Source organism: Mus caroli, chromosome 12 (genome assembly GCF_900094665.2).
Source record: "Mus caroli chromosome 12, CAROLI_EIJ_v1.1, whole genome shotgun sequence".
Taxonomy (NCBI): domain Eukaryota; kingdom Metazoa; phylum Chordata; class Mammalia; order Rodentia; family Muridae; genus Mus; species Mus caroli.
This window is the reverse complement of record NC_034581.1, coordinates 64,487,456-64,502,088: the sequence shown is the minus strand read 5'-3', so window position 1 is coordinate 64,502,088 and position 14,633 is coordinate 64,487,456. Positions and strand designations below refer to the sequence as shown.

Below are 14,633 nucleotides of genomic sequence, written 5' to 3'. Positions count from 1 at the left end.
TGCTGTCAAATAATTACCAACCACACTTCCTGCAAGTACCCCTATCGTGCATCATATGATCACTTTTCTGTGTCTGATGCATCTCCAAATACTGCACAGCCAACGCCTGCTGTATCTCAGGCCCCAAGTAGAGTGCAGGCAGAACCTGTGTGCTCTTCAGGCGGGTACACAGGGACCGCTCCCTTGTGTGGGCTTTAGTAGTAATTCTTTTCTTAGTTACTGACCGTTGTCTAACTCTGAACATGTTTGTATTCCTTGTCTTCCTGGACTGAACTCTGGAGGCAAGGTTTGTCTGACTTTGAACCCCTTCAAAGTTTTCCACAGCTTTGGGACTATAAACTGGGATATTCAGTGGGATAACTGAATACACGTTTACAGTTCATTGTGTTGCTGCTGCTTTTCTTAGAAATGTTTTAGTAGATATTTATAGTTGTCAATAAGCAATAGTTGTCAGTAAGCAATTTTTAAAGAAAGTTTAAACCTCTTATTTGTTGTTGAAATTTTTAAGAGTGTATGTTATGCTTATATTCACAGCCCCACGCAATCATTCGTCATACCATTAGATCAACAAACAGGAATTCCAGAGCCGAGCGGACAGCTTCAGAAATAAACTGTACGTGCCTGCTGTACATTTTTTTATTGCTGGTATTGGAGGTTGATCTGGGTATTCTTATATTTGGGGGAATGATAAAATCTTAGACTAGTTGATGCTATATACTTTGTTTCAGAATATATTAAAAATATAGGTTGCTTTTCTAGTTTTCCTGGAATTATGTTGGTTATTGTTTTTAAATAGTTTTTATTTTTAATTATGAAGATAATTGTGCCCATTGCTGGTAGTTTACAAGAAATAAGAGATAGAGAATTTACATGGCCCAGTGTCTCATATCCCACAGCCATCCCACTGTTAATACTTTCTGATTTCCTGCTTTCCCATGAATATTTCATGTGGCTAACAATATACTTTTACATTATAGAGAGACATTTTCTGTTTTCTGGCATTGGTTTTATAACTCCACACTGTGTTGCAGGTTGAACTATGTATGTTTCATCTGTAAAGATGGTCTTCTATTGGTATTTGGGTGGGTTTTAAATATTTTAGATCAATGTGAAGATGACTCTTTACAAATATTTAAAGTAGAATTTTGATTTCTTTTTAATTTAATGAATTAGTCATAAACAGCAAAAATTGTACAATCAACTGCCTTTGTCTCCTCAGCTGCATTTAAAATAAATTAGAAGTTCTAAAGGCCTTGGTAATGGTAGCACATACCTTTGATTCCAACACTTAGGAGCTGGGACAGGCAGATCTCTGTTATGAGTTCGAGGCCAGCCTGGTCTACAGAGTGAGTTCCCGGACAGCCAGAGCTTACACAGAGAAACCCTGCCTTTTAAAAAAAAAAAAAAAAAATGCTTGTATATAATTTCCTGACTTAGACATGTATTTGTTTCAAGATTTCTTTCCTTGTAAAATGAAATGCATGACTAACAATACAAATATATTTTTATCCATAATGAGATAAGATGGTTCATTAAGTATTTGAGCCAATTAGAAATCTTACATATAAGTATTAAATCAATCGCTGTGTGCATTTTATTTTATTTTTATTTTTTGTAAGGTGGCTGCATTACCCAGGCCAGGTTCAACTCATTGACTTCTCTTCCTTGGTTCCTGGAGTCCTGAGTGTGTAGGGTTTACCACATCCCCCACCCCATCCCACCCCACCCCCAGCTTAAGTTCATCCATTTTCTTTAAACCAAGTGTTCCTGGCTCTTTAAAAGAATGCCTTCTCTTACCCGTTGCTCAAGAGGATGTGTCGTAGATAAGCCAGTAATACCTCTAGACTCAATGTCTTCGTTGTTGCTGTTGCCCAGCTTGCTGTCTTCTTGCCAAAATTATCAGTTTATTATGTGCCTGCTGAACCATCTTGCCAGAGCCTTGCTGCTTCTTATGCAAAGTTTTGTGGTTCCGGATACCAAGACATCCTTCTTTGATGTAACTGTGTTTATCTTTTGTAGCTATGTAATGTACTATTAATGTTGTCTGGTTTGTCTTTTATTTATAGCCTTTGTACTTCATGTGATATTCTTTGTTTTAATTTATTCATATTTTATTATGTGTATGAGTATTGTGCTTGCATTGTATGTAGGTATAGCATGAATGTAACTGGTGCCTGGGAGGTCAGAAGAGAGTATTGGATCCCCAGAATCTGGAGTTAGGAATGGTTGTGAGCCACCGTTTGGGTGCCAGGAGCCAAATCTATGTCCTACGCAAGAGTAACAAATGATCTTAATCACTGAGCCATTTCGTCAGCCCCTTACGGTATATTCTTGATTCCAAAACTGCAGAAAGCATGTTGTGTGGTATTGTAGTTTGCAATCCCGCTTTCTAGATACTTACCCTGTTGACATAAAGCTGGGAGTAAAACGTGTACCAGCTTCAGTGGGGTCAACTGCTTTAGCCCTTTTGGCTCAATGCCATTTGTTAAAACTTGTGATCTCTTTGTTCATGGATTGAAGATACCATCTTTATTGTAGTACTAAGTCCCCCTGCTTATGGTAAGTGCAGCACACTTGTGAGTGTTACCTCTGCTAAAGTCTTGTCAGGGCTGTCTCTTCTCCTCCTGCTTCTTGTCATCCACTGTGCAGGTGCACACATTATTGTTCTTCTTTTAGTTGTATCTGATGGTTATATAAATAAATGTTAGAGTCTTGTTATCTAGTTTTAAAATATATTTTCACTGATGTGTGACTGAATTATATATTGATAGAGTTGGCAACTTTATGATGCTCAATCTTAACTAAAGAGCCTCCTTTGGGGGGAGTTGTTCTGTTTTTTGGAGATAGCCAAGATTTAGGTTTTCCATGAGTGTGCAGGGTGCTTATATTTTCATAGAGTATGCCTTAGAAGTAGGAATCGTTACTGATGATTTTCTTCTGTCTTCACATTTAAACATTTACAATTTTAGAGACACTGGAATGTTTTATGGCTCTGTTCTTGCTTGCTCAATAGATTTCAGTTCTATTCTGGCTTTTGCTTCAGTTTTTTTAAGTTGAGCTGGTATCTTACATATAATAAATGATCAAATCTTAAATGTTACACATGGTAAAATTTAAATATACATCCACGCATGTGGACTGCCCATGACTCACTGCAGAACCTCGTCACAGTCTCAGACTTCACCATGCTCTGCCACACTCAGTACCCTTCCATTGTGTACCCCCACCCTGAATCTAGATTAATCAATATTCTGATCCCTGTCACATAGGTTCCTTTTGAGCAGCTCTTGACTTTTAGACAAATAGCTTAACACAGTGGACCCCTTACTTTAGCCATATCTGTGAGAGGCGTCCACACCATTGCATAGGAATACAGATAAGTGAAAGCTTTCTGAGTATACTACAACACACCCATCTTCTAGTGACTTTGTATTGTATTATGATCACTCTGTGTATTCCTTCTATATATTTTTAGTAGACATGAATAACTTTTGAGCCTGGTTGTTGATATAACAGAGTCTGAGGCAAACAAAGGAAGAAAGATTTGTTTTGGCTCTTGACGCTATTGTTTCTGGGCCTGTACTGAGGCAGAACAGTCTAACTGAGGTTCATCATGGAAGAAAGCTGTTAATCACATGGGATGAGAAATCAGAGAAAGTAAGATGAGCTGACCTGAGACAATGCACAGTCCCCAAAGACCCACCACCGTCAGTTAGGCCCCACCTCTTATCTCTCTGTCATCTCCCAGAAGCCTTTCCATTTATAACTCAACCTTGAATTAATCCATTCTGAGAACACGGCCCTATGAGCCCATCGGCTGGCAACCAACCTTAGCACATGGATTTTCATGACATTTCACATTGAAACCTTAACATCCTGTGCTAAACTGACCAGGGATAAAGAAATAGTCCAACAAGTTTCTATTCATTTATTCCTTGTAGTGGTATAAAACGTACCGTAAAACCCACGCGGCATCACAGCTAATGAAGCAGTAGAAGAGGGGGAGTAGAATTAGGATTGAGGTGACTCAGAGTGAAGCAGTGTGTGTGTGGCAGGGGAGCTCTGGGTCTGCCGTGGAAGTAGACTGAAGCCTCCTTCCTGCAGCTGGGCCCTGTGCTTAGGAGTGCCTTCATTTGAAGCTTGGTGTCTGCATTGCATTTGAGTCAGTGACTTAGATCTTCCAGACATAATACAGTGATTCACTGTAATGAGCAAGACTTTACCCAGGAGGTTCCTGACAGTCTGACTTAAAGAGCGGTTTCTCAGAGAGCCGTGGAGCTCAGAGAGAGTACTCATTACATGAAACGTGACACATGCAGAATGTCCTTGGGAGGAATTATGTTCCTTCCGGCCTTTGCATTTGGATTTGTGTTTGTCCTCCCAGATGTCGAATACCAGGAAAGATCCCCCGCCCCCTCTCTCTGACCAAGAGATAGTCATATTAGTAGTGTATAACACAACCTCAGAATTCACAAGTTTGAGGCAAAAGGATGACTTGGTGAACCGCTGGCCTTTGTTTTTGGTTTGGTTTGGTTTGGTTTGGTTTGGTTTTGGTTTGGTTTGGTTTGGTTTTTAAGACAAGTTGAGTAGACTTTACAAGCTCTTTACATGTCCACAGTCTAAAGTGTTTTCTTATTTCCTTTGCCTGAATGACAGTGAAGCCTATTAAACTTCCATCAGGAAATGCTGCCCCTGGCTCAAGTTTCTGCATCTATCACAGGCACATAGCTAAGCTGCATTTAGCATATCCAATTTTACACAATTGGACTCAGGTTCTCTTGTCTGCCTGGTGTTCACTACGCTCCTTAGGTGTACGGATGGATACATGGTTTTCATCAAGTTTGGCTGCTGTTCCTTTGAAATGTCTGATGGTCTCTGCTCTGCACAAGTGTTAGTCTTGTGTTAAGTGTGAGCACACTTGATTTCATAGATGACTACAGCTTTGTCCTTTTGTCATGCCTTCACATCCACCCATGTCAGGAACTTGTTCCTGTGTCCACTCTGCTTTTAAGCCATTCAGTGAGCTTTATGTCAGGTACAGTAATTTTCATACGTAAATTTTAGTCATGTGCAGATTACATGTATACATATAAACACATACTTAGACATATAATTTCAGTTTCTGTGCTGAGATTGTCTGCTCACGCAGTGTCTCTCTCTCTCTCTCTCTCTCTCTCTCTCTCTCTCTCTTAAGTCCTCTTATGATACGTCTTTAAAGTTCCTGTCTGCTGATCACCTATATTGTCTTTGTTTCTTCTTTTCTTCAGCTGTCTTTAATTCCTATTTTCTACCTTCAACTCCATCCAGAATTTTTAATTTGTGTTTGTTTGTTTGCATCTTGGGCAACCTAACACCATACTGAGCATCTAAATCTTGGCCTCTTCCTTTGAAGAATGAGTTACCTGGCGGCCAGCTAACTCGTTTAAGGTTCCCATCCTTTTTCTCTAGACTGTTTATACAAGGTTCTTCTGGGCAGAATCTCAGATGTCTGTCCTAATGTTGCAGGCTGTCCCTTGCTTCCAGTGCTATCTTCTAGCTATACACAGCTGCCTATAACTCCAATTCCAGTGGATCCCTAAGGTCACCAGACACTCTTGTGAGCACCATATATACCTGGAGGCAAAACACTGATACACATAAAACAAATATCTTTTTTCTAAAATATTTCTAGGTTATGTTAACTGTTATTAATGAATAGTGGCTTTTATTTTAGATTATTGTTTTAAGTAGATGACATTTTATGAAGTATCTTCCTCTCTTGGGCCAAAAATTTTAAGCTAGACATGGTTGTACACACTTGTTATCCCACCGAGCACTAAAGCGTCTGAGGCGGGAGGAAGACCCAGAGTTGGAAGCCAGCCAAAGCCGAACATAGTGAATATCAGGCCAGCCTGGGTTAGGTGGCAGCCATTAAAAAAATAAAATGAAGAAGAGGGGGGAGGGAAGCTTATGATTTACTATTTGGCTCCATAAAACTAATTATGTTAGTGGTTTGTATTGAAGATAAATACAACTAGCTCTTATTTGAAAGTCTTTCAGCCGTGAGCTAAGATTGTATTTATATATTATATGTATATATGTGTAAATGTTGAAAAAACAACTTTGGCCTTTTAATCACATTAATTTCTTAAATTTCTTTAAAATTATAATAGTGTACCCCTAGAGCTCATGTCTCTAGCTGCATATGTAGCAGAAGATGGCCTAGTCGACCATCATTGGGAAGGGAGGTCCTTAGTTCTTGCAAACTTTATATGCCCCAGTACAGGGGAACACCAGGGCCAAGAAGTGGGAGTGGGTGGGTAGGGGAGCAGGGCAGGGGGAGGGTATAAGGGACTTTTGGGATAGCATTTGAAATCTAAATGAAGAAAATATCTAATAAAATTTTTTTTTAATTATAATAGCTTTAAGTAGGCAATGAAAACCTTTCTCTATTATAGACTATTTCACCTAAAAGAAATTGCTTTTTGAATCTGTGGAATAAATCTGAAAGTATTCTAACATGATCAAATAACATGTAAGCAGAGTGCGGCCATAGATGAGGAGCACCATTCTGACCACTCATTGGTTCTCCTTAGATGATCTGCTCAGAATGTTGCTAGGTTTTCTCCACCACAGAGCTGTTGCTAAATCTCCAAACAGCATCTGTGATCTTTGAAGCTTTTTTTTTTTCTTTTTTCTTTTTGGTCATCTACTTCCAATAAATTTTAAACGTTTTCTCTTATACAAAAGTACTTTTTAAATTTCCTACTTTCAGCCAAGAATTAAGCCTAGAAGATAGGGGAAATCTCTGATTGTTCCTTTATCTGGGTGAGTAAAAAGGTGTTGTGTGGGAGGAATAAGAGAGTTTTTCCTCTCTGCCTCCTCAGTGGTAGCCGTTCTCATCTCATCCCCTAAGTTAACTGCATACGATGACAACTTTTATGAATATATATTTTTGTACACTTATATATCTGTTCTATATTTTGCAGTTGACAAATTACAATTTGAACCTCCTCTGAGAAAAGAAACAGAAGCCCGGGATGAAATGGTAACTGTGACTTTAAACCATTTTCATGTTTAAGAAAACTTAGAATGAGATATATTTCAGGAAGTAAAGTCTTACACATATTAACTTTCCTAACCTAGCTCACACTCTGGAGTGTGAGAAATCGATGAATAGGCCCTTGGATGGTGCTACCGCCATGTCGCTTGACCCACTCACCTGACTACTCCCAGTTCTTTTGAAGGACGCACATGAATTACTGAACTCCGACTGGGACTCAGCCCGTAACTCTGTTACTTACTGGTTCTCTTGAGTTCTCAGCACATTTTTGCATTGCTTTACTGTTTATCTGTGGGCTTGGGCACATGGCTGTTAGTGGAACACTTGTTGTGGGTTCTAGCATCTGTCTGTTACTATAGCTTCATTGGCATTGTCTGTGGTTTGGGAGGGGACTCGTGATGTAGCCCAGGCTGCCCACCAATTGCTGCAGTCCTCCTCCTTCAGCTGCCTAGTACTGGGGTGACAGGCATATGTCATCACACCAAAGTGGCATCACTTTGAAATTAACTATATATTTAATCCTTTATATATAGGAATAGATAAATATGATATTGTTAAGATTGGCCTAGAAGGTTCCTTAATGTCTACTTTTTGTTGTTCTTGTTTTCTTTTGTTTTTTAGTCAATACAAGTACAGTTTCTGGATTTTAATGGCATTCTTATTGCTTGTTTCTGTATGCATCAGCATTTTCCATACACATTTAATGAATTATTTAATTGTCTTGGCTGATGGCATAGTTATGCAAATAATTAAAATTTTTGTGGGTTATTTTGTTTTGTCTTTACTTGTCAGATTGAGAGCTATATTTAGTAGATACAAGGAAGTTCTTAAGTTTCCATCAGATGATAATGAGTCATTGATCTAAATGTATCAAATGACAAAACAAATTGTAGAGGCATAAAACCGATTAGATGCTGTGGTAACAAGCGGCCACAACATAAGGTTTTTCTTGAAGCAGATTATTTGTCTAGTATGTAATTAGTAAATGGGAAGGGTGATGTTAATGTGTGAAAGTAACACTCTAAACTGTGACCTGCGCAGGGATTATCGTCAGAGTCAAACTTTATATTACATTGGAATCCTTTTGTGGATGGTGTAAATACAGGCAGGTAAGGTGCTTTCCAATTAATAATTTGATTATGTGAACAGCTCTGATGGAGATTTGTCTTAAAGTTACCAGTGTAGAGCTCTGACTTACATTATTGACAAAAATGTCAATGGGTCTCTGTTGTATGGGGGAGGGGTTGTTTTCTTCTATTTTGTTTGTTTGTTTGGTTGGTTTGGTTTGTTTTTCAATTGTTTGCTTTGCAACAGGATCATGTTATATAGCCCTGGCTTGCCTAGCACTTCCTAGTTAGGCCACTTTGGCCTCGAACTTGCAGGCATCTGCCACCATTCCTGGTCTGAATATATTGTGTGTAATGATGATGTATTAGCAGATGTCATGGGAAAATAATGCTGTAGTGGTGGTCAGGAACCCACGTTCTGTTTCTCTAATGTAGTTTCTTCATATTCTAGACCTGTCTTTATTCAACAGTGAGTGAATTGAGGGCCTGGCCTCAGTGAGTCACTGACTTGTTTACATGTTTGTGCATTTCAGTTACCTGGAGAATTCATTGAAAATGTAGACTTCTGGGTCCCTGCATTAGGCAAATAGAGCTGAGGTTGGCAGACTGTACCCTGTGGGTCAGAGCTAGCTGCTGTCTAATCATTAATGGTATTTGGGGAAGAGAGGAGTGGAGAAGTATAGGGAGGGGTAAGCGGGTGGAGAGATGGCTCAGCAGTTAAGAGCACTTGCTCTCTGCCCACCACACCCCCCAATGACCTGGGTTCACTTCCTAGCACCACATCAGGCAGCTTGCAACTTCCTATAGCTCCATTTTCAGAAAAGCCAATGCCCTCTTCTGGCCTCTGCAAGCAATTGTGCACATATGGTGTGTGTGTATATGTATGTGTTTGTATGTGTATGTATATATACATGTGCATACATACACATAAAATTAATAAATAAAGTTTAAATTAAAAAGGGATATTGGAATGGATAAAAATAAAAGAATGAAATTTTGTTATGGAAAGATTGCATTAAGTCAGTGTCAGTCAAGATTTATTAGGATACAACCATAGCAACCACTTTATGTACCGTTTATAACTGCTTTCACCTTATACTGGTAGAGCTGTGACTGCTCTATGCCATCTCAAGTGCATAATATTTCAGATCTGGCCCCTTACAAAAAGTTTGCCAACCCCTGCCAGCAGTCTTAGTGAACGGGATCTAAAGACCCCGGCAGCTTCCCACTTCACTGAAAGGTTCTGGAGAAGTGTACGTGGCCATTGAGCAGTGTCACTGTCTCTCAGGCGTTGATCTGCCAGCGACTCACCTGGAGCTCTTAAGCTGCAGGTTCTGACGCAGTGGGTCTTCCAAGTGTTCATTTGTCAGCGGTCTCAGGGTCCTCCCTTGACTAACAAAGGGTTAATCATGCAGGCACATGCATCCATGGGCTCCAGAATTCTGAGTTTCATTGTTGGCTGTTTTGTTCTTGTGTGCTTTTATTTTCATTTGACTGTTGTTGACATTTGGTTTTTGGTTTTTTAAGGCAGGATATCATATAGCCCAGGCTGCCCTTGAGCCGCTAGTCTACCTTGCCTCTGCCATCTTGGTGCTAGGATTAAAGGCATTGTGCTTCATACTCCACCTTTGGTGGGAGGGAGTTTGATTTTAATTTTTTATAAATGCACAACCTGGTTTTGTTTGTCCACTTTTCATTAGTTCAGATCCTTTAGGGATACAGTGTGACATGGATTCTATATACAACATGTTAGCAAAAAGGTAGCTTAGAGTATGGCATGCACCATGTTCCTGCCCCCTCGCACGTGAGTCACCTCTCCCAGGTCACCCAGGCTCTGTCGGGTTGCCACCAGGCCTCCCTGCACTGTTCTTTGATTTATACCAATCAGTGCATCTCTTGACAAAGTAAAATTCCACTTCATCTCAAGCACTAGCACCTCGGGTTATAAAAGGAGTCTATATGTTCCCTTGTTTCTGCAACCCTGCTTATTGCCAGCAAAGGGCCTTACACCATCACCTTCCAGACCCATACTTGCCTTTTGGAAGATCTGTTCCAAGCAGGTCTCCACAGGCTCCAGGAGAGTGAAGGGTTAGTTTGTTTGTTCTGTTGCTGGGAAACAAAACCAGAGCCCTGATCACACTAACCCTGTGCTTGCCCCTGAGCTACACCCAAAGCCTGGATTTACATCTCTAGTAAACTTAATCTAATGTAAATTACACATTAAGTACAGTAGAATAGAAAAAGACTTTGTACCTCTTTACGGTGGCTATTCTGTTAGAGTCCGAGAATGTGGGGTCAGAGGTCGCCATCACTGTCTGTCTCTCAGGCTTAGGGATGGAAGCCTCTCAGTGCGTATGTGATAATGTGTGTGTGCGTATGTGATAGGTATGTGTCATCTGTGTTCCAGCCATGTGTGACCATCTAAACTGCACTTTTCCTTTGATTAGATCAACCTCTAAGCGTGCAATACCACCTCCGCTACCTCCTAAGGTAAGCTGTTGAAGGGTTTTGAACAATAACTCCTTTATATAATTACATTTTAAAAATAATTTCATTGGCTCTGTTCAGGTTTTGAAGTTTATTAATTTTCTTTAGAAGGAGGAGATACATTGCAAAGGTGATTTTATGTGAAATAATATACTTTAATAGATGCCAGAAAGAAATAGGGTTTTACTCATTTGGAATAGTATCTGACTGCATAGAAGGAGATACAAAGTTTACTTATCATCACCATTTATTACTATAATTTGACATTTCAATCTAACCGTTCTTCATTAAGTCATCATCTTTGTCAGTTTCTACTTGTTAAATATATGGCAACTGCTTGCATAATTTTATTGGTTATAAAAGTTTTATGATTTCGGGTTGGGACACATTTTAAAACCCTCATGTTAAATTCATAGTTGTGTTGGGCAGTGACTCACTTGAGTTCCTTGCTGAAGATTACTGTGACCTTTTAAAGAATACTTTTTACCCTCTTGTCATCAGCCGAGGGTAAACAGTTACCCTGAAGACAGCCTCCCAGATGAAGAAAGATCATCAACCATCAAACGTTGCCCTGACCTGGAGACGAGAGCACCTCAGGTCCTCAGAAGACAGAGTAGCCCAAGTTGTGTTCCTGTGGCAGAGACGTCCTCCTCTATAGGTACGACCAGCATCCCTGGAGTACACCGCATCCCAGCATCCCTGGAGTACACCGCATCCCAGCATCCCTAGAGTACACAGCATCCCAGACCCTGTGACCTAGATGAGTCAGACAGACAGGATGGAAACCCCTTCTCCTCCTGGATCTAAGACTATCTCTTTTCTTCAGTCAGTCCTTTTGCAGTTCAGACCTTCGTTTCTATGTTTTAATTATGCACAAGTGGACTGTAAAAGGTTCAGACCATTTCCACCTCATTCAGCCACTTAGTAAATATAGGATCCAGAGGAAGAACCCATGTTCTTCCCTCTGGGAGGTTAGAAGCTTGACAGAAGTTATGCCCATATACATATAACATTATAAAAGGTGGCTGTGTATGCTGATGCTTGCCTGTCACCCAGTACTCCAGGGACAGAGACCAGCCTAAACATCATAGTAAGTAAGACAGGTCTCTGTAATTAATTAAAAAAATTAATATGATGGAGGGAAGAAAGGAGCGGCAGGTGTGTAGTGTTTCCTAAAACAATAACTGTACTTAGCAGAGCCCTGGCAGTTCTGTGAGGTGAGGATAGAGAATAGTGAGGTGGGTTATTGGAGAGTGCTAAAGAGTTTGAGGAGCTTACAGGAGGGAGTGCTGCAATGTCTACTGTGCTTAGACATTCCTGGAGAATAAGGATTGAGCAAATACACTATCATCTGAACCATGTTTGAAGCAGTCTAACATGCTGAAGGAGTGGTATCTGAGGGAGGACTGAGCACGTAGGTTGGTTTCTGTTGGGAAAGATGTCAAGTACCACTGTCAGTAGGATAGATGTTCTTTGTGTTCACAATGTGTTTGTCATAACTGAAGAGCATCACTAAGGATGCAGTGCAGCCTACGAGTCTGGAGGGCAGCACTGGGGATAAATTAACTCACCCGACAGAAACCAGCGTGCTCCCACACTCACCCAAGAGGAAGGGAAATAATGGGGGCAAAGAGAAGTTATTTTTCACAGAATGTTCTTTGTGTGCTCATTCAACTTTAACCGTGGTTCCCTTAGGAAATGGTGATGGTATTTCAAAACTGATCAGTGAAAATACAGAGGGATCCGCACAAGCTCCGCAGTTACCCCGGAAAAAGGAGAGGCGGGACTTCCCCGTGAGTACAGCGGCTGCGCAGACATGACTTACAACTCGTAGCAAGGATGAGAACCCAAGTAACTAAAGTTGAGCATGTGGTGTGGGCTCCGAAGTTTGCAGTCATGGAGAAAGCACAGGCACTCTCTGTTTCTTTTATGTGTATAAAGAGACGGCTCAGCTGATGAGAGCAGCTTTTCCAGAGGGCCTGGGCTCGAGTCCCATACCCACCATGTGACAGCTTTCAGTCCCAGGGGAATCTGACACCTTCTTTGGGCCTCCATGGGCACCAGGCACACACGTGGTGCACATATAGGTGCATATATATGCGTGTATTATATACACAAGCAAAACATCCATATATATAATCTAAAAATAATTTTAAATCAAGTATTATATATAATAACTGAAATAGTAAGTAGTTTACATTTTATTTTAAACCTAAGCTTTCTTACTATTAAAAATTACCAAAAAAAAAAAAATTACTTAATTTTTTTTCCCACAGAAACCAACCATCAATGGCCTTCCACCCACCCCAAAAGTACTGGTAAGGACTGTTTTCATGAGACCTATTTGCTGATTTTTTTTTTAATCTCTTTAGAAACAGTAGAAGTAGATTTCCTGTCAAGTACATTCAGCCACTAAAAGGATTTTATAAATATAACGTTGGAAGATAGATATGAGTGTGCTGTAGTCTGATCACAATTTGACCCCAATTTGAGTGCAGTGGTTAAAATGTAGAGGCCAAGTTGGATGTAATAGCAGGTCTGTATATAATCTTAGCATTCTGTAATGCTAAGGCAGAAAGATGATAGATTCAAAGTCAGCCTGGCCCACACAGTGAGTTCCAGACTACATCTGTGCAGTCAGATATCAAAGGAGGAGGAGGCAGAGGATAAGGTCAGGGATGGAGAGAGGCAGGAGTGAGGAGGGGGCAGAGAGAAAAGCAAGAACGAAAAGAAAAACAAACTTGAGAATTTATAAACTCTGGCAGTGGGTTCTCAGATTAGTATCCAAACACCAGCTTCATTTTAATTTGGGCCTTCTTTCTGTCAAATAATGTGCACAATAGAAAACAAAAGGAAGCTTGGGTTCGCACTTACTATGTCATCTTATGGCAAGACGTGTCTGTGAGTTGTTCTCCTAATCATGTCAACAGGATGCTCCATGAGTCAGGCTCTGAGTCAGTTCATAGCTAGGATATAAACTCGGTCTTTTGTCTGTTGCATGCATTGTGGAATTACACTGCAGTTCTTACCACTGCAGTGATGCTGAAGGAATCAAATATGATTTCACTTTCATAAAGTTAGTCCTGAAGTAATAACTTAAAGTCCATGCAGCTCGTTAAATATGGAGATGTTTGATAAATTTGATACGTTGACTCTAAAATGGAAAGAAAGGGAGGACCATCACTTTTGGGAGAAAAAAATTCTAACTGTATTAAAAAGTTGTATTTTGTATTGAGGTAAAACCACAAATTTTCTTCAAAAAATTTGGCATTGCATGATTTTCTAGAAATATGAAAATTACATACTGAAATAAGCCATCTTTCTTTCTTTATAAAGATGGGAGCATGTTTTTCAAAAGTATTTGATGGCTGCCCTTTGAAAATTAATTGTGCAACATCCTGGATACACCCTGATACAAAAGGTATGATTTCTGAATTATATATATATGTGTGTGTATATACCTCCTGTAAAATACTTATTGTAGGGAAGATCTTTATAATTAGTGAATTGAAGTTGTTAACTTTAAAATTATGGTGTAGGAACCCATGACAAGCTAATTACTTAGGTAGGCTTCTATTTAAGACCATTAAAGTTGAACAGTGTCTAGGAGCTGTCCTGTGAGGAAGCTAACAAGCTGTCACAGCCATTGTTTGTAATGCCATTGAAGTCTACAGGCGCGGGACGGTGTTGTCTCAGTGCTCTGTGCTGTATAAAACTTGTTAGCAACAAAAGAAACATGCTAAAATACTTAGGGTTAAAGGGACTTTGTGCTCATAGATTGGCTTGGGGGCACAAGTGGGCACGCATAGGGAAGATGTAATTCAAGACTAGTCTGCAGTAGACTGGGACACTATCACAGACACCAAAAAAAAAAAAAAAAAAATCAGGAAACTTATTGATATTTCTGTTTCACTGCCTCCACCATTTTAGTTTCTCCAATCTAATATTCATTTTAAAATTCCACATCAGTCCTGTTGGATTGATTCATGTGTTCGTGTTCGGAAGATGCATCTGTCACAGTGACTCATTCTGACACT

General features: G+C 39.9%; 1 protein-coding gene across 2 annotated transcripts in view; it reads left to right on the top strand.

Moving 5' to 3' along the window:
• Map4k5 (mitogen-activated protein kinase kinase kinase kinase 5) overlaps positions 1-14,633 on the top strand; it is a 91,315-nt gene that overhangs the window by 56,346 nt on the left and 20,336 nt on the right. For both annotated transcript variants that reach the window (XM_021178701.2, XM_021178702.2), the window contains exons 13-20: positions 535-613; positions 6,969-7,027; positions 8,084-8,151; positions 10,557-10,599; positions 11,098-11,254; positions 12,292-12,389; positions 12,873-12,914; positions 13,933-14,017. In XM_021178701.2, the coding sequence (XP_021034360.1) occupies positions 535-613; positions 6,969-7,027; positions 8,084-8,151; positions 10,557-10,599; positions 11,098-11,254; positions 12,292-12,389; positions 12,873-12,914; positions 13,933-14,017 (631 nt within the window). The remainder of the gene's footprint in view (positions 1-534; positions 614-6,968; positions 7,028-8,083; positions 8,152-10,556; positions 10,600-11,097; positions 11,255-12,291; positions 12,390-12,872; positions 12,915-13,932; positions 14,018-14,633) is intronic.